The sequence below is a fragment of the Chironomus tepperi genome, unplaced genomic scaffold, assembly GCF_022539635.2.
Source record: "Chironomus tepperi strain 1889 unplaced genomic scaffold, CSIRO-AGI_Ctep_v1 contig_85, whole genome shotgun sequence".
In the NCBI taxonomy this organism is placed as follows: Eukaryota; Metazoa; Arthropoda; class Insecta; order Diptera; family Chironomidae; genus Chironomus; species Chironomus tepperi.
The window spans coordinates 1,609,798-1,628,219 of record NW_027226207.1 but is presented as its reverse complement, the minus strand read 5'-3'; the positions used below and the strand labels follow the sequence as shown (position 1 = coordinate 1,628,219).

Genomic DNA, 18,422 nt, shown 5'->3' with positions numbered 1-18,422 from the left:
TAAACTGATAACATAGTAAAAAATTAAATTATTTGTTTTCATTCATTTAAATTCCCAACGGATTTCATGATTTTGAAATGTGTTTTTAACTTTTTTGTAAAATCTGAAAATTTAACGGTTTTTGCAGAATTCAAAAAATTTGACGGTTTTGTAGAATTCAAAAATTCAAATTTCTTCATTTAACGGTTTTACAGTTTACTTTGTTTTTCAGTACTTGTATGCATATTTGAGTCCATTCTAAATCATAAGTGAATGCTCAACTACAAAACTGGAATCGCTATTCAAAATATGCATAGTATGTGAATTAACATTAACGGCCGGAAAAAATTTAAATTCGAGAGAAAAAAATCGACGTCGAAAAAAATTGTAAAAAATTTGTAAAATAAATTTTCCTCGATTTTTTTAGAAAAAACTAAGGAAAACTGCAGTTTTTGACGGCTGTTTCAGTTAATTAATCTTGTTAAGTTCTTGAAGTTTTTGTGTGAATAGGAAAAGTCCAACAGAGATGCAAAATAATCCTGTAAATACGAGTTTTCAATTTTTTTGTGATTTGTCACTAATTTTTTTCTCTTTCAACATCCAGCGAAACTTTTAAGAAAATGCAAAATTACCCAAATAAAACAAAAGAGATGTTTATAGTACGAGCTTTAGAGAAAATTCTTGGAGATAAGGACATCAAGAGGCAGGGACAATTGAAGAAGGCATGTGAGACAGCTATTGCAACACTTAAAGGTAATTTTTCTATTCCTACATTCTACATCTTATCATATTCACACTGCTATGTATCGATTTTTTTCATACGTAGCTCTCAATATGTTTGCGTACATTCCATTACAATCTATCTCTATTAAATTTAATTAATTGTATTTAATCACAATTTCTTTCGTTTATGCTGTTGCTGCGTGTATAGAAGAGCTGAAAGAAGAAAATGGACAGATTTCAACTAATAATGAACATTCATCAACTGCATTGCCACTTCCAAAAAATGATTCATCAAATAGTATTAATGCGGAGAAGTACTTTCTTCCATTTGAGTTGGCATGTCAAAGTAAGACGCCGAGAATTGTTGTAACAGCACTCGATTGTCTACAGAAATTGATTGCTTATGGTCATTTAACGGGCAATATACCAGATTCGTCAAACCCGGGAAAGTTTCTTATCGATAGAATTGTATCAACAATATGTAATTGTTTTATGGGTCCTCAAACTGACGAAGGAGTTCAACTACAAATAATTAAGGCATTATTGACGGTCATAACATCTCAAAATGTAGAGGTTCACGAAGGAACTGTACTACAAGTAAAGCATAAATATTAATTTTATGATGATTAATTATTAATATGTGATTAATGTTGTTTTTTAGGCGGTAAGAACCTGCTATGATATATATTTATCAAGTAAAAATTTGATAAATCAAACAACGGCACGAGCCACGCTCACTCAAATGCTAAACGTTATATTTACACGAATGGAGAATCAAGCATACGAGACTGTCGTTCCAATTCCTAATAATAATAATCAGAATGCAATAACAAATGCTTCTAAAGCTTCTTCCCAACAACAACAACAAACCAATAATAGTAATGATAGTAATAGTGAGAAAGTTAATGAAACTCAAGGACAAACGTTAGAAAATAACAATAATGATAGTGTTAAAAGTGAGAATGAGAATGTAAAAGACACAACAGTAAACGGTGAGATTGATATAGACGATATGCAGGATTATGTGAAGAAAATTGTTGATGAAATTTTGGATAGTGCTGTTACAGTTGTTGAAACTAAACTAAATAGTAATAATGAGAGTGAAGTTGTGGATGAGGAGCCACAAAAGAAGGAAGAATTGAAGAAAGTGTCGAGTGTTAGTAGCATTTCCAATGATGGTTCTATCTCTGAACAGCAACAATCAAATGAAAATAATGAAATTAGTTCCGAAAATGAGAATATTGCAGCAGCAAAATTCACACATGTATTACAGAAGGATGCATTTTTAGTGTTTCGAGCTTTATGTAAATTATCAATGAAACCATTGCCCGAAGGCCAACCAGATCCTAAATCTCATGAGCTACGATCAAAAATTTTATCACTACATTTACTTTTATCCATTCTTCAAAATGCTGGTCCAATCTTCCGTTCAAATGATATGTTTATTATGGCCATTAAGCAATATTTGTGTGTTGCATTATCCAAAAATGGAGTCTCTTCCGTCCCAGAAGTTTTTGAATTGTCACTATCGATTTTTGTGGCCTTGTTATCAAATTTTAAGGTTCATCTTAAGAAGCAAATTGAAGTGTTTTTTAAGGAAATTTTTCTCAACATTTTGGAAACATCAAGTTCAACATTCGAACATAAATTCATGGTCATTCAAGCATTAGTCCGTATCTGTGGTGATGCTCAAAGTGTTGTCGATATTTACATTAATTACGATTGTGACTTTTCGGCTGCAAATTTATTTGAACGGCTTGTTAATGACTTGTCTAAAATTGCTCAAGGACGTCAAGCTTTGGAATTGGGTGCAACAACAATTCAAGAGAAATCTATGAGAATTAAAGGATTGGAATGTTTAGTCTCAATTCTCAAGTGTAAAGTTGAATGGAGTAAGGATTTATATATGAATCCAAATCTCCAGACAACTTTAGGTGAAACTACTCACAAAACACCAACATCTCCAAATGAAAATGACAGTATAGATCAGCAATCTATTAAGCATAGTGGTTCGAGTTTAAGTTTAAATTCCGCAGGAAGTATCAATAACAATTCTGGAAATAGAGAAGTGCTTGATTTCCCCGAAGAATTAGAAGAAAGGAAACAAAGAAAAGAGTTAATGGAAACTGGAATTGAAATGTTCAATAAGAAGCCTAAAAAGGGCATTCAATTTCTACAAGAAAGAGGCCTTTTAGGCCCAACAATTGACGACATTGCAAAATGGTTGATTGAGGATGAACGTTTAGATAAAACACAAGTTGGTGATTTTCTTGGAGATAACGATGATCAAAGTAAATCAGCAATGTGTGCATATATAGACGCAAAGGATTTCAGTGGCATGGAAATTGTTGCTGCGTTACGATTCTTTTTAGAAGGCTTCCGACTTCCAGGCGAAGCTCAAAAAATTGATCGATTAATGGAAAAGTTTGCCAGCAGATATTGCGAATGTAATCCAAACAATCCCCTATTCACAAGTGCTGACACAGTTTATGTGCTCGCCTTTTCCGTTATTATGTTAACAACTGATTTACATTCACCACAAGTAAAGAATAAGATGAGTAAGGAACAATATATAAAATTAAATCGTGGCATAAGTGACAGCAAGGATCTACCTGAGGAATATCTTTCACATATTTACGATGAAATTTCGGATCATGAAATTAAAATGAAGAATACAGTTGTCAGTAAACCGAGCGGAAAGCAAGTAATAATTAATGAAAAGAAACGTAAGCTTGTATGGAATATGGAAATGGAATCAATATCATCAACAGCAAAAAATTTAATGGAATCTGTTTCGCACGTAAGGGAGGCTTTTACATCAGCAAAGCATCTCGATCATGTACGACCAATGTTTAAACTTTCATGGACACCATTCCTAGCAGCCTTTTCCGTTGGCCTTCAAGATTGTGATGATCCCGAAATTGCGCAATTATGTTTAGATGGCATACGATGTGCGATTCGTATAGCATGCATATTTCATATGACACTTGAACGAGATGCTTATGTACAGGCATTAGCACGATTTACTTTATTGACGGCCAATTCACCTATAACAGAGATGAAGGCAAAGAACATTGATACAATTAAAACGTTAATAATGGTTGCACATACAGATGGAAATTATCTTGGATCTAGTTGGTTAGACATCGTAAAATGTATCTCACAACTTGAATTGGCTCAATTAATTGGCACCGGTGTTAGACCTCAATATTTGTCTGGTCCAACACATCGTGATGCATTACTCGATCCAAGTGTTAAAGAACATATTGGTGAAACAAGTTCACAATCTGTTGTCGTTGCTGTAGACAGAATATTTACGGGTTCCATACGACTGGATGGTGATGCGATTGTTGATTTTGTTAAAGCTCTTTGTCACGTATCGCTTGACGAACTACATGGCGTACAACCGAGAATGTTTTCACTACAGAAGATTGTTGAGATTTCATATTATAACATGGGACGTATTCGTTTGCAATGGTCGAGAATATGGCAAGTGCTTGGTGATTACTTCAATATGGTTGGATCGAATGCGAATGAAGAAATTGCATTTTTTGCACTTGATTCTCTTCGTCAATTGTCCATGAAATTCATCGAAAAGGGTGAGTTCTCAAATTTCCGTTTCCAAAAAGATTTTCTTCGTCCATTCGAGCACATCATGAAGAAAAATAATTCGCCAGCAACGAGAGACATGGTCGTACGATGTGTTGCTCAAATGGTTAATTCACAATCCCAAAATATCAAGTCGGGATGGAAAAATATATTTTCTGTTTTCCACTTGGCTGCCGGCGATCATGATGAGTCAATTGTTGAGCTGGCATTTCAGACAACGGGAAAGATTATCATGGTTCTATACAAAAAGCAGTTTCATATTATGATTGACTCATTTCCTGATGCTGTTAAATGCTTATCAGAATTTGCATCAAATTCCCGCTTTCCTGACATATCTATGGAAGCAATACGCTTGTTAAGGACTTGTGCCGTATCAGTAAATGAATCACCGCAGCAATTTGCCGAACATACTGGAATGGAAAATGACATTCATGTTTTGGAAGAGGATCGTGTATGGGTACGAGGATGGTTCCCAATGCTATTCTCATTGTCATGCGTTGTTAATCGATGTAAATTAGACGTTAGAACGCGAGCATTAACAGTTTTATTTGAGATAGTTAAAACATACGGTGAAAGTTACAAGCCTAATTGGTGGCGAGATTTATTCAATATTCTATTTAGAATATTTGATAATATGAAACTTCCGGAACACCAAACCGAGAAAAATGAATGGATGACAACAACATGTAATCATGCATTGTATGCGATTATTGATGTATTTTCACAATATTTTGATGTTCTTGGACCATTGTTACTGAAGGATTTGTATAGTCAATTGCAATGGTGTGTACAACAAAATAATGAGCAATTGGCAAGAAGCGGAACAAATTGTTTGGAAAATCTTGTTATATCAAATGGAACTAAATTTGATATAAATACGTGGGAGTTGACAACAATTTGTATTTTGGACATTTTTAAACAAACATTGCCACATGAGTTGCAACATTGGAGACCCGATCCTAGTCAAGCAACAACCATAACGTATAATAGTACAGGACATCGACCATCTGTGACCGAGAATGGAGAGATACGACATGGCATTCTAAAAAGAAGTAATTCACAACATTCCGTTTATAGTCTCAATTCAGAAGACGGCAAGACTGAGCTTATAACACATACCAATGGACTTTTTTCAAGCTTATTAATTAAATGTGTGGTACAATTAGAACTAATTCAGACAATAGATAATATTATATTCTATCCAGCCACAACCAAAAAAGAGGATGCGGAAACTCTCGCATTAGCAACTGCCGATTTAAATCAAAGTGGAAGTGTTTCACTTTTATCAACTGGTGAACATGGTGAATGTCAACGAGAAGAGCAGGGAATGTACAGCTTTTTAAGTACCATACATTTAATAAAGTTTGTTGAGTGTCTCGTCGAGAGTCATCGTTTTGCGAAAAATTTCAATCAAAATAATGAACAGCGGACGGTTTTATGGAAGGCTGGCTTCAAAGGCTCTGTGAAACCGAATTTATTGAAACAGGAAACACAAAGCTTGGCGTGTGTTTTACGTATCCTATTTAAAATGTATAGTGACGAAAATCGACAGAATGATTGGATTGATATAGAACAACGGTTGATAAATGTATGCAAGGAGGCACTTGAATACTTTTTATCCTTACAAAGTGAACCGCATCGTGATGCGTGGACATCGTTATTACTTCTTATCATGACAAGGTTGCTCAAAATGCCTGACCATAGAGTAAGTGTTATTTTTATTATTTTTTGTGAGATTTAAGAGTGTGCCAATGAACTTTTGGTGTATGGATTCAAAAAAGTTGACGTTTAATGATAGATTACTAAAAATTTGAAATTTTATAGGATTTGAACCAACACATTGGTATTTTAATTTGATTTATTCATTTTATTCTATCAACCAATGCAACTAAATGACTATACGAACCACTTTGGCATACTCTAAATGACTTACTTAATTCTATATCAAAATAAATGTCCTACATTTATATTCTTTATTCTTCTTTCTATTTCTCCCCATTAGTTCGCAACGCATGCTACAAATTACTACTCGCTATTTTGTGACATGATGTGTTATGATATGAAGCCTGAGTTACGAAGTGTACTTAGACGATTATTCGTGAGAATTGGAACTGTTTTTGTCACTAATAGTCAAACTTAACGTCAATACTAACTAAATAAAAAATAAATAATATGAAGAAAATATATAAGGAAGTAGGTTCGATTTTTTTTAAAAAGAGGATATAAAAGAGAAAAATCAAGTAGAAGAAAAATTGTTAAATTTTTATGATTTATATCACTTGTTTCCTATCATTCGTGATTTGAATTAAATTTACATGTGCAAAGACAAAAAAAAAACATCGTCGTTTCCTCGCTGGCATGAATAAAATAGATAAATTATTCGAGTCATTTTAAGTCTAAAAGTGCATGCATTCACATTTTTATTTATTGTCTATTGTTATCATCATTTTAATTTTTAAATACGACAAAACCCCATCACTGTAAATTGGATGCAACAGAATTTACTCTATTGAATATCATCTAGGACTTTTAAACTCTAAACGATCACTGAAAATAATCTTATTAGTTGCAAAAAATGAGAACATCTTTTTTTTTACATCTATTCCTATAAACAAATAGATTTATACTCCATTAGGAATTCTATTCTAGCTTAAAACTATCTATTATCTAAAGAAGCGGTAGTAATATTAAATGAGAAATCCTTGTTTCGTGTTTTTAAAGTTTATTGTATTATTATGTATGACATATGAAATAAATGATAAAAACTAAGAATATAGTCTAGTGTGCCTTACAAACTTACTCAATTGACCTACAGTGAATTAACCAATAAGATCCTAGGCTCAAATTGGATTAGCACATCTCTCGTAGATCATTGGTTCGAATCCTGCGATTTAAAGGTTTTTGCTTCATTAAGTAGTCATAGGAGTTGCAGTCATCGATCCAAAAGAAGTTAGCATATAGTCTATTCCATCGATTGCCTCAATCTGATTGCAAGTCCTACAATGTATACATCAAAGGATTAATCGCGACTAATGAATGTGCGGTGAAACACAAAGGAGCTGCACTTGTTTTGTTTACATCGATCTTTGTGAAATCAATCAAACCGCAGCATTCCATTGATTATCAACTAAGGCGTACAATAGCAGATGATTTAATTACTCTGATTAACACATTTAAGTTCAATTCTTTTGGTACTTCATAAATCAATAGATTTAAAAACCGGAATGTTCTCTCTCATCAGCTGATTACAGTCGTAATGTCTCAACAAATTTCTTATTAGGTCGACTCCGAGATTAGATGATATCGACGAGCAGTTTCTCAAGAAAATTAAAATATTTATTGCTTACAGATTAAAAGTGACGAGTCATTCTTCAAGGCAAGCATGTCAAATTCGAAATGTTATCAATGACGAGATTGATTTCTTGTGTAACTCTTGAACTTACATCAGATCCTCTCAAGCTATGTAACACGATACACTTCCTTTGTTCTGACACGATCTGAGATGGTCCTTGCCTTTAAAAAAGGTATTCGCTCCTTAGGCAAGGATGTAGTTTATTCCAAAATCCATTAAATATTATTAAGAGTGCCCTGTGCTGTAAAGTTTGAGAACTTCTGACTTACATACATTAAAAATTAGTCCCACGAGAGTGATAAGACAAGTAATATATTTGTTCAGTCTAATTTCATCGCTTGATCACTTAAGATCGGTCTGTAACTTATTAATAATGGTAAATAAATGTGCCAAGAACTTGTTCCTTTTTTCGAAAAAGTTCGATCTAGAAGATGCCATCAAGAAGACTTTACGGATTATCAGTGATTCCTTCTATATTTGTAACTTAAGCGATGTCATTCAAAAGTATGAAGATTGGCAAAGGTTTATGCCTCGAGTTAAGCCCCATTATGCTGTAAAATGCAATGATGACATTAATGTACTCAAAACATTGGCATCTGTCGGATGTTCGTTCGATTGCGCTACTTTATGGGAGATTGAGAAAATTATATCACTGAATGTCAGCACTGATAGGATTATCTTTGCTAATACTACGAAGATAGCAAGTCACATTGATTATGCTAAGCAACAAAATGTCAACCTTATGACTTTCGATAATGAGGATGAGATTGAGAAAATTATAAAAATTTATCCTGATGCGAGGTGAGTCGAGTTATTGACATAGAATCCGCTCCATGAAGAGTATGTATAATAAATTGATAGATTAATAAAAATTGCCAATATCAGCTTATTAAGTGTGAGTGATGTGATGATATCAATACTTATTATACTTAGTGATTAAACTAACACTCAATCCACAACCTAGATAATTGAAATTTGAACATTTAATTTATAGTATTTGATATCTCTTTAAGTTTCCTGAAAACAAATAGCTTATCACTTACAAAAGTGTGGGTTTGAATTTTCATTACCAAGATACAGAGTTTGGGGTTGTTGACTTTCTGTCAAAATTAAAGATTTAAAGGAGCACTTAAATCTGTTAACAATATAAAAAGTATGTTTATTGTTTGACGATTGAAACAGACTATAGGGGACCAACAACTTAAAGAGGGGAAATAAACTAATTTTTGTTGCTCAGATAATTTGAATATGAAATTACGGTTGAAATTTTCTCAACGGGTGAATGAAACTAGGAGCATTAATTTATCGGCTTGGTCATATCGGCATTTATAAAGCTTAATCTATCAATGAAATTCCTCTTCTTGATTGTACATTAGGAATGCCATGCCTATCAAGTTCCTATCTACTTTTGTACCAACTCTTGTTGAAATAAAGATACCATCGCGATGCATCGCCTACTCAAAAATAATCTTCACAAATTTCTAAAGCAATTTCATAAATGAGTAGCTTTTTACAAACAATAATAAGTTTTGTTGATACCTGAGTTCTCATTTAATTAGCAACAATGAGAATTTGATCTTCCTTTTTGCTTAATAATTAAATGTAGAACAGCAACAAATCTATGTTATAAAACAATCAAAATACGTCAGGTAATTTATTTATAAAATAAGAAATACAACATCTTAATTGTTGTGTTGTTGCTCCTGGTAACCGTCATTTAATTATTCTAATGCTTACGTTCTTTCATTAAAATATTACGCATTGTTGTTCCATATTCAAAATTAAATTAAAAAAATACACAATTAGGTATAACTCAACACCTCCAAGCTTTGCATTTCATTCATCAACTTTTTGATTGCGAATAATTTTTGTCAATGCTAACTTTGTCATGCTTTAAACTTTCTAATTATAAATTCTTTTTAGACTTATTTTAAGAATCCGATACAGCTCTGAGAAAGCAATTTATAAATTAGGAAGAAAGTTTGGATCGGATCCAATTTCAGAAGCTCCACAACTGCTAAAGCTTGCAAAAAGTTATAATTTAAATGTCGTTGGAATTAGCTTTCATATTGGATCAAGTTGCGAAGATTATGAGGCGTATGGTGGGGCAATAAAAGCATGTCGAAAACTATTTGAATTTGGAACTGAGATTGGATTTAATTTTAAAATTCTTGATATTGGAGGTGAGTTTGAGGAACAAAAAATTTTTTCAATCGGCATTGGCTCATTGTGCTCTAATTTCAGGTGGATTCTTTGGGGATTCCTTTAATCGAATTAGACATTTTTCAAGCATCATAAATAATGCACTGGATGAACATTTTCCTCAAAATGAATTCACTGATTTGGAAATTTTCTCAGAGCCAGGACGGTAAGGATAGAAGACAATTGAAATTGAATGGGGTGAATGGTTCTTAAATGACGTCTCAATATTCTCAAATGAATCTGATTTATCCAGCTAGCATGCTCAAAAACGTATATTTCACTTACGTCATTTAAGAACGCCCCCCGAGCAGGAAAATTCAATTAATTTTTTTATTAAAAATACTTTCCTATTATTATCTATCCTTCAGCTATTTTGTGGAATCAGCTTTCACACTTATCAGCCAAATTCATTCCAGAAAGGTCACCAAAAATACCGATGGAAGTATTCTTGACATTATGTACTATCAGAATGAGGGAGTTTACTCAAACTTCCTTTTCATACCACTCGGTCCGGAGGAAATAATTCCTAAAGTGTTGTCGCATAAACGATCCGGAAAGAAATTCAAAACCACGATTTGGGGACCGACGTGCGACAGTACTGATAAAGTATGCGAGAATATTGACTTGGAAATGCTAGACATTGGCGATATCATGTATTATGAAAATATGGGTGCTTATACAATTCCATTAAGAACGCCATTCAATGCCTTTCAAACCACAAAAATGGCTTATTTCCTGAGTGAAGATGATAGGTATGCAATCAATTCTATTAATGATATTCACTTGTTTACTAATTGAAATTCTCTACAGATCAAAAATCAATGAGTCATATGAGCTCGACTTTCATCACATTAATGCAGATTTTAATAATAATCTTTGAGATATGTCAGTGAATAAATTAATGTTTTTGGTCAATGAGGGGAAACAAACTGAAATTGATGTGTGAATTGAGCTTACTTTGACTGTCTGGGTTAGTATATGTCTGTATTTGCTTAGTATATTAGAGGGTAGGGATCCATGTAGGGATCGTTCACTTATTCTCAGAGCTCTAAGTCGACTCGACTGTCATATGGAATCAAGTTTAATTGAGTCGACTTTATCACACTAAATCCGAGTCGACTCAAAGCTCTTCCAATTCCATTAGCTTTAGAGTATAGAGGGCAATTTGAGATTTTGTACCAAATTGTTGCGAGTTCAGACTACTAAAACCCTCATAACTTAACTAGATCGAATATTAATCAAAGTAGGCTGATTTTCACTCGTTATTTTCAACTTGTTTGCCCCTTTTCTCTTTTGATAAAATAAATATATTTTGAGGCATTTTGTGCTGTCCAAACCGCAGACACAAAGTGAATTCAACAGTGTTTCTCAACTGATACTTTACGACACAATATTGGAGAGGTCCTCAAAAATTTCAGAGGACTCCTTCTAGCCGAAAGAGACGCCGCTACGTTGATTGTGAGACATCAGGATGTCCCGACGGCTACATGACGGTTATTTTTGATCAATATTAACGTAAGTATTAGCCAAATCTTCAGTTGTATCGTACTTTGTAGTATTTTGAGAAGTGCCATACCAGAAGTTTGAGAAACCCTGCAACATATTGTTTAATTTAGTCCTGACGTCATTCCACGTTGAAGTGTGATTATTTCACAGAAATCATTAAATAAATTGATAGAATTAAAATAGAAATTGAAGCTCTTAATTGAATCCTTGAGAGTCATAATTTCTTCATTGATTTATGCTCGCATTTTCCTCTAAGGCACAACCCACATAATTTTCTCTCCCAAAATCGAGATAAATAATGACATTTCGGAAAATTTATGAGTATGATTGTGACTCAATATATATATATAAGTATAGGTATATAGGTATATTTCCATTGTAAATTTATTTAAAATACATAAAATTATTTAAATTCAACTATGTTTATGCTTAGGTACACAGACATTTTAATTAATGGTAATATTTCTCCATTTCAAAAACAACTCGTGTGCTTTTTCAACTGGATTTCCTGTGAAAGAAAAGAATCATAGAGAGAGAGAGGAACTCGAATAAATTGAATTAAAGTTTAATCGTTTAAAGTATTTACCTTTGGCCTCAGTGGGATATTCCGTATTTTCTTCATTGAATGGTAGTTCCACTTGATTGAAGATATCCTGTTGGAATTTCGATTGATTAAATGGGACATTAGTTTGGAGTGAGATTTTCAATTGTTCGATAAAGAGTTGCCATCGTGGAATGAAGTATCCTTTAAACATTCCATTCCATTGCTTTGTGGCATAATCAGTAATCTGTCCATTTGGTCCCCATAATGTAATTTGATTTCGAGCATTGAACTCAAATTGCTTCCGTTCAGCATCATCAAATGCCATTTCTTTAGCACTTTTGAGAAATTTTCCCAACAGGAAGTCATTGTGTGTTCCAAGTAAATCATCTAAGTCATTCAATAAATCTAGAAACATATTAGAGTTGGTTGTGAGTTGCTTTAAATTTTTTTGCTTGAATGACTTAACGATGAACGGATAAATTGCTTCTGCCTGGATCTGCAATAATTGACGTGTTAAATCAACTAAATCACGCTCAAATAAATTATTCAATGAATGACTTTCGTTCGTGGCTGCATTAAGGAACTTTTTAAGAGCTTTTCTAACATATTTTCCATCATACCACTTCCATGGATTTAGTCTTAATGATGGTCTTCTGCAATAGACGTATTTGCCACGTATGTTCTCAAAACTCTCAAATGCATAAACACTTTTTAAAAGATGTAGCCATCCATGCTGAACATTATTAGACTCAAAACCATATCTATTATTAGCATATCGTTTAACCCATTGTTTGTGATTAATTTCCTTAAATTCCCAAGCCTTTTCCAGTGTAAACTCATACACTACATAATTCTGATTGATTCCTTCAGGCGTTATTCCCACACCTACCATTGTTGAATTTACTAGTTTTGCAGCTTGTGGGATTTCTTCATTCATTAATCGAATTGATCCGTGCATACCTGATGTTCCACCAAAGTTATGTAGCATACACCATATGAATGGTTGGCCATAGAAGAAATTTGTACGGTTGTATTGCGGATGCTGTTCACTTTGGAGGTCGAGAACTAGAATTTTGCCCTGTGGATGGAAGTAATATTGAGATGTTTACAAAATCATTAGAAATTGAGTGTAAATGTGGTCAAGAGGTAAGGAACAGTCATTACTGTTTCAGATATACAAATTATTCAGTCATTTGTGTAAACATTAGGAAGTAAAATGTTAGTAGATCAGATTCAATTCCCTTTATGCTTTATGTAAAATTAAACAATGAAATGTGAGATGAACAGCCATACAGATCTGTCCGTAAATATTCAGCATAGCTCTCTAAACAAAGACATAACTTTGCGTCACACAATCTACGGACGTCCTCTAAATGTCCAATTAAGGCATTTTCTGCTTTCAAGTTATCATATTTCATCAAAACATCCATTCATACCTGTGGCACAGCTGTTAAAAAAGCTCTTGTGAAACTCGGTACCCAATAAGCACCGCTGTTGACCAAAAACCATCCTTGTAGTAACCAAATAGCATTCTCGTCGACGGAACTCATTGCTGAGTATATAGATTGCGATACATTTCGTATATAATTTGCGTTTGCTTTCGCTGGTAATACTTCATTGTATGGGTCACTGAAATAGATATGATTCGTTCCATATTTTTTAATCATCGTTTTTAAGAACTTTTCGCCAATTTCCTTGAATAGCGGATCAATGGGTTCTATAAATAATGGACAGCAATATTGATCTGGGAAATTGTTCCATTTTGTTGTGATTGAGAATGAGGCATTGGGAAATATTGTTCTAAAATGTACAGGTAAATGTCCATCAAAAGCTTGCAATGCAACGGATATACCGAGATCATTTGATGCTTTTATGATTTGTGTCTGAAGATCTGATGAGAATTTAATGAAATTCTCGGAGAGTGGACCACCCCAACCACGTATATTTCCCATTCTCTGCCATGCAAAAAATCCAACACCTGCAAAATGTTGACTGATTTCATCGCTTGTCATTCCATATTCTTTGTAAACATCCAACCACACGTCCTCTTGGAAAGGTGCTAAAGTCAATGTAATGCCCGATAGCGCAATCCAATCAATATGTCTTTGCCAATCAATCCATTTCCAAAATGAGAAACTATAACTATGTGTACACACGTTTTGATAGTAAATGATTTGACTTGATGCTTTCATCTCGATATTGACAATTGGAAATTCATTGAGCGTTGAAAGTTGATGTCCATCCCATGAGATATGTGCATTGCAGTAATTTGTTAAATAATAATGAAATGCCTTACAAGCCGCCACTCCACTGCTTGCTTCAATTCGTAAAATTTCCGAGTTGTTTGTCTTACGGATCTAGAAAATTCAAGCGTAAATAGTTTCCTGATGTAAATTTTACATTCGTCATTTGAACTTTATATCCAGTGTTGATAATTGTGGGTGTTTAAGCTAGTTTATAGATCAAAGGTCATAAGATCTATTTGATATTTGCCTATTCCAGACTGATTTTGGACTATTTGTTGATTATGCTGATTTGTCAGAAATGAAATGTCATGAAACCAAATAGGAATGTGATTTTTAATTCCTATTCAATTCAAACAGTCAGAGTCGATCCAATCTGGACCAAAAAATGACAACAAATCAAATTCTTGACCTAATTATAGCTTTTTACTGTTTACAATTTTCGATTCTGGATGTTCTGGATCTTTAAGAATAAGATAGCGATTATGACTAGACCTAGCTAGTCTTATCTTCTCGACAGACAGCTCTTTGTCCAGATTTTGCCTAGCTTAGTCATACACCGTATTAACAACACTGGATTTTCCCCATTGAAATGCAAATCACCTTAAAATAATTTACAGGCAATTTAAAATTCACTTTTATAGCTACGTTATCAGCTTTTTCATGAATGAGACGCCTTATTACATTCGATGCAGCTTGCTGTTGCGTTTTTTCATCTGTCGATGGTTTAATAATTTTAGCTATATCATCTGACTCACTGTTGGTTCCTTTTGTTACAAAAATTGTAACAATCAACAGTATGTAAAGCTTCTTCATTCCTTTTGTTTGGCAATTCCTGCTTATTGAAAAAAATTAAAATTAAAAAAAAAATCTCGTCTTAAAAGAACAATTCTGACATGCTTCACGAAATTTCAGAGAGCAACTGTTCACAATTGAGAAGATTATATGTTTTTTTTTGTTTAAGTATCTCTTCAATTGATAAGAGCATGAAGCATAAAAGATGAAAAAGTATGTACACAAGTACACATACAAAGAAAAGGTAAAATTAAATTGAAAAGGCAAAAATAAAATAAAAAAAAAATTCCTGATAAAATTTTCTGTGCCCCTTGAGCTTAGGCATCTTGTAATATTTTCTACATGAAACAGGCACGTAGATTATTCACATTGAATTCATTTAGTTAGATGATAAAAGCAAAGCAGGCATTTTTCAATTTTTTTTTCTTACCACAATTTTATTAAATTAAATTCAATGATGCCTGCTTTTATGAGTAGCTTATTTGCGAAGCTACTTTTTGAGATCACGTTCAATGTTAAGGTTATGAATGTTACCTTAGCTTTTGAGTAATTTTTACCTCAGTAAACATTGAATCATATGTGTACAAGATTTAATTGCAAATTTTGTTTTGAAGTGTCTTTTTAAGTGAAGCAGGCATCATAACAATTTGTTTAGGAAATTGGAACTTCTTCTTATCATCAGTTGACATTTTTTGATTTGATGATACTTGCACATTTTGTTTTGAAGATATGATTGAAACCAGGATTGTAACTCAATTTTGAATGTATGGGATTAAGAAACATGAAGAAGAAGATGGATATGATCAAAGGGCTTTCAAGTTTCTGGATGACTGACTAAATGGCAACTACAAAGCTTCCTTTAACTGTAAGAAAAGCATTCATAGTTGAACTAAACAAACGACAAAGATGAACCGAAAGCGGAGAGTTTGCATCGATACAGCCAACTCAAAGCGCAGTCTAAGCAAGCCATGGATCACGAATCATCTAAGAACTAAACAAAGTAAGTAAGCACTTCTTAGATTTTAAATCCAAATCAACTTCGAGATCTCCAAATGAGAATTCCCAAAATCGATCCTGATCCTTAGATTACACTTGATCAATCCTTGATCCATCAATTTCATACAATGGATGAATTGAACCACTAGAAATTATCATCCAAAATTCTAAAGATTCCATCAAAATACCGAAAACAAAATTCCAAAATTCACAATCGATTAGGAATTAAATAAAGCTAAGAACATCACCTGAGTCATACAAAAAATGGTAATGGAATTAAGATCTACTTGAAATGTATTGTATGACTGACAAAAAACATTTTAAATCAAATCACTTGAGAATTGCTTGAGAATATTATAACTAAGTAACAAAATTCACAAATTGAACTCAGTTGCCATGTTGATGATTTATCAACATTGAAGTTTCTCGTGTCACAAGACATTTACCAATATTAAGCAACATGATTATTCGCTGTTTCCACCACACAATATTATTAATAAAGTCTTAAAAGCTTATATGTCCCACAAGAGCTAAATTTAATCAAATGACAATGTAAATGAAAAGGAAATAAACAGTTCATATGAAGCAGTTGAGACAGGCATCCAAACACTAACAAGACCAGATGTGCGAAGAACAATCATAAATCAAATTTACATGTCCACTTGACAAACTGACTTGATCCATCAGACCGACCTCAAAACCTAGAAAAATTTTGGAATAGAAAGATTACAAATTGCTGCGGCATCCTAGAGAATTTTCAGGGATGTCATTGATGATATAAAGCTGCTGTGAGAAATGCAAGAGAAAATCACGAGTTGGAGATGGAAAAAAAAATCCCATTGTTCCACAATGAAACGTAAACAAAGTGAGAGGGATTTAAAAAGTAATAATGCTGATGCTGCATCTGATGCAGATGTTCTTAGATTGGATATAGGATAGAGATTCAGGAAGAGAATTAGATTTCTGCGGCAGTTGTCATTTAAGAATTTAAACAGATTTCCTGACCAGATATCTTCAACTGCATAGTGCGCCGCGGATGATAGTTTGAGAAGCACTGATTCTAAAGTTCCCATAGCATTTTTCTGTTGATGATAAATCCTCAACAATCACTTCTCATATATATATAACTCTAACAAATGTCAAATCCTGTCACAACTATAAACTTAGAAAATAAAAGCTTCTCGTACAAAAAAGTTCATGGACAAGCTTGCTTTGTTAAAGTACTAGACATTCCATTACATATATCAGATTTGTAATTATCTCTTCCACTCAACGGATTCTTTTCCTTACACAAAAAAAAGAGCTTAGAATAGACTGTATAGTTATCAACGTCATATCCTTAGAAAAAATCTGGAATCTTCCTTCTGAACAATAAATTATAAATGTACAAAAACTCCATGACAACTCCAACACATTCAGTTAACACGTCACTTCATTTCAACAACCTCTAAGCTATCAGCTGTAATTTGAACAGAGGATAATCAATGTAAGTAATGTGAGCTTTCAAGATAAATTAAAAATGTTGTAATAGATAAGAGGAGGAGGAGGAATAAGAAAGAAAAAGTTAGGAATGGAAGAACAATTCATTATCTTCATTACTGCTGATAAGTGTAAGCCAACGACGAACAATGGGAAATGAAAGAAATGTTGATGAAACAGAGGCGGACAACAATAAATCTTTCACCCAAAAAGCAACTTGAATTGGACAAGCTACTTGACACAAAAGTAAATTCACTGCTAGATACTCTGCACAAAAAAATAGAAACATTCGAGACATGCCAAATAATAATAATAATGATATAAAAGGATAAAGAACAAGAATGCTTAGCAACAATCATTAGAAGTACTAAATGTCATGACATAAGAATTAGTAGTAAAGTTGATGGATTGATGATGGAACTAATAGTTATTGACCTTGAATTTTTATAATGACTTGGAGAATCTTTTGTAAATTTATTGTAATGACGAATTAGTTAAATACTCAAACGAGTTTAGGAACCGCTGTTATAGATGAGAACGGATGGACTAAGCGCATTTCTGTCATCTCCAAATTAAACCTCTCGAATGCCAGAAACCGCTAAGCGCTTCTCTACAGAATTTCATTCTTTTCAGTCAGTCCGACAAAGCTAATCTTTAAGCTCATTACTAATGAAGCTAATCGCGCTAAAAGTAATTTAATAAGCAATGGAAAGTTGAATAAGAATGATTGCTGAGATTGAGTGGATTTTTGCGACTGTGATGGCCTCAATGGTTTTGCGAATTTAGGTAGTGTACAGAATGTTAGAATGATGCAACACAAATTAGCCAATAGTGCTGTAATTCGACATGACCTTTCAAATCCAGACAAAATCTATAAATATAATCAATTATAAATTAAATTATGCATGTATCTTGATTTTTCAAATTATTAAGTGGTGCTGACAAGTGATGTCTACATTAAAACTATATATGATATCGTACACTTAGCAAATCA

General features: G+C 33.2%; 3 protein-coding genes across 3 annotated transcripts; 2 read left to right on the top strand and 1 right to left on the bottom strand.

The window, feature by feature from the left end:
• The first annotated feature begins 358 nt into the window (after nucleotides 1-358).
• Nucleotides 359-7,017, top strand: Sec71 (ADP ribosylation factor guanine nucleotide exchange factor Sec71). The gene is made up of 5 exons (XM_070634096.1): nucleotides 359-520; nucleotides 584-732; nucleotides 911-1,299; nucleotides 1,364-6,016; nucleotides 6,314-7,017. Exons 2-5 carry the CDS (start codon nucleotides 600-602, stop codon nucleotides 6,449-6,451), a joined length of 5,313 nt encoding a protein of 1,770 aa, XP_070490197.1. The 5' UTR covers nucleotides 359-520; nucleotides 584-599; the 3' UTR covers nucleotides 6,452-7,017.
• Nucleotides 7,018-8,003: 986 nt separating this feature from the next.
• Nucleotides 8,004-11,224, top strand: LOC139085907 (ornithine decarboxylase 2-like). Its single transcript, XM_070634097.1, has 5 exons — nucleotides 8,004-8,464; nucleotides 9,587-9,846; nucleotides 9,908-10,031; nucleotides 10,234-10,617; nucleotides 10,676-11,224. Exons 1-5 carry the CDS (start codon nucleotides 8,037-8,039, stop codon nucleotides 10,743-10,745), a joined length of 1,266 nt encoding a protein of 421 aa, XP_070490198.1. The 5' UTR covers nucleotides 8,004-8,036; the 3' UTR covers nucleotides 10,746-11,224.
• Nucleotides 11,225-11,748: 524 nt separating this feature from the next.
• Naglu (N-acetyl-alpha-glucosaminidase) lies at nucleotides 11,749-15,058 on the bottom strand. The gene is made up of 4 exons (XM_070634683.1): nucleotides 14,762-15,058; nucleotides 13,352-14,272; nucleotides 11,958-12,993; nucleotides 11,749-11,879 (listed from the first exon to the last, which is right to left on the bottom strand). Exons 1-4 carry the CDS (start codon nucleotides 14,972-14,974, stop codon nucleotides 11,818-11,820), a joined length of 2,232 nt encoding a protein of 743 aa, XP_070490784.1. The 5' UTR covers nucleotides 14,975-15,058; the 3' UTR covers nucleotides 11,749-11,817.
• Nucleotides 15,059-18,422: the final 3,364 nt, after the last annotated feature.

What these genes read in the sequence shown, in the direction of transcription:
- Sec71 (XM_070634096.1), top strand. Translation starts at nt 600, where the DNA reads ATGCAAAATTACCCAAATAAAACAAAAGAGATGTTTATAGTACGAGCT. An exon ending in ACGAAGGAACTGTACTACAA is followed by an intron (nt 1,300 to 1,363) that starts GTAAAGCATAAA and finishes GTTGTTTTTTAG; the next exon opens with GCGGTAAGAACCTGCTATGA. An exon ending in TCAAAATGCCTGACCATAGA is followed by an intron (nt 6,017 to 6,313) that starts GTAAGTGTTATT and finishes TCTCCCCATTAG; the next exon opens with TTCGCAACGCATGCTACAAA.
- LOC139085907 (XM_070634097.1), top strand. Translation starts at nt 8,037, where the DNA reads ATGGTAAATAAATGTGCCAAGAACTTGTTCCTTTTTTCGAAAAAGTTC. An exon ending in ATTTTCTCAGAGCCAGGACG is followed by an intron (nt 10,032 to 10,233) that starts GTAAGGATAGAA and finishes TCTATCCTTCAG; the next exon opens with CTATTTTGTGGAATCAGCTT. An exon ending in TTCCTGAGTGAAGATGATAG is followed by an intron (nt 10,618 to 10,675) that starts GTATGCAATCAA and finishes AATTCTCTACAG; the next exon opens with ATCAAAAATCAATGAGTCAT.
- Naglu (XM_070634683.1), bottom strand. Translation starts at nt 14,974, where the DNA reads ATGAAGAAGCTTTACATACTGTTGATTGTTACAATTTTTGTAACAAAA. An exon ending in TGCCTGTAAATTATTTTAAG is followed by an intron (nt 14,273 to 14,761) that starts GTGATTTGCATT and finishes TGAATTTTCTAG; the next exon opens with ATCCGTAAGACAAACAACTC. An exon ending in TTTTAACAGCTGTGCCACAG is followed by an intron (nt 12,994 to 13,351) that starts GTATGAATGGAT and finishes TTCCATCCACAG; the next exon opens with GGCAAAATTCTAGTTCTCGA.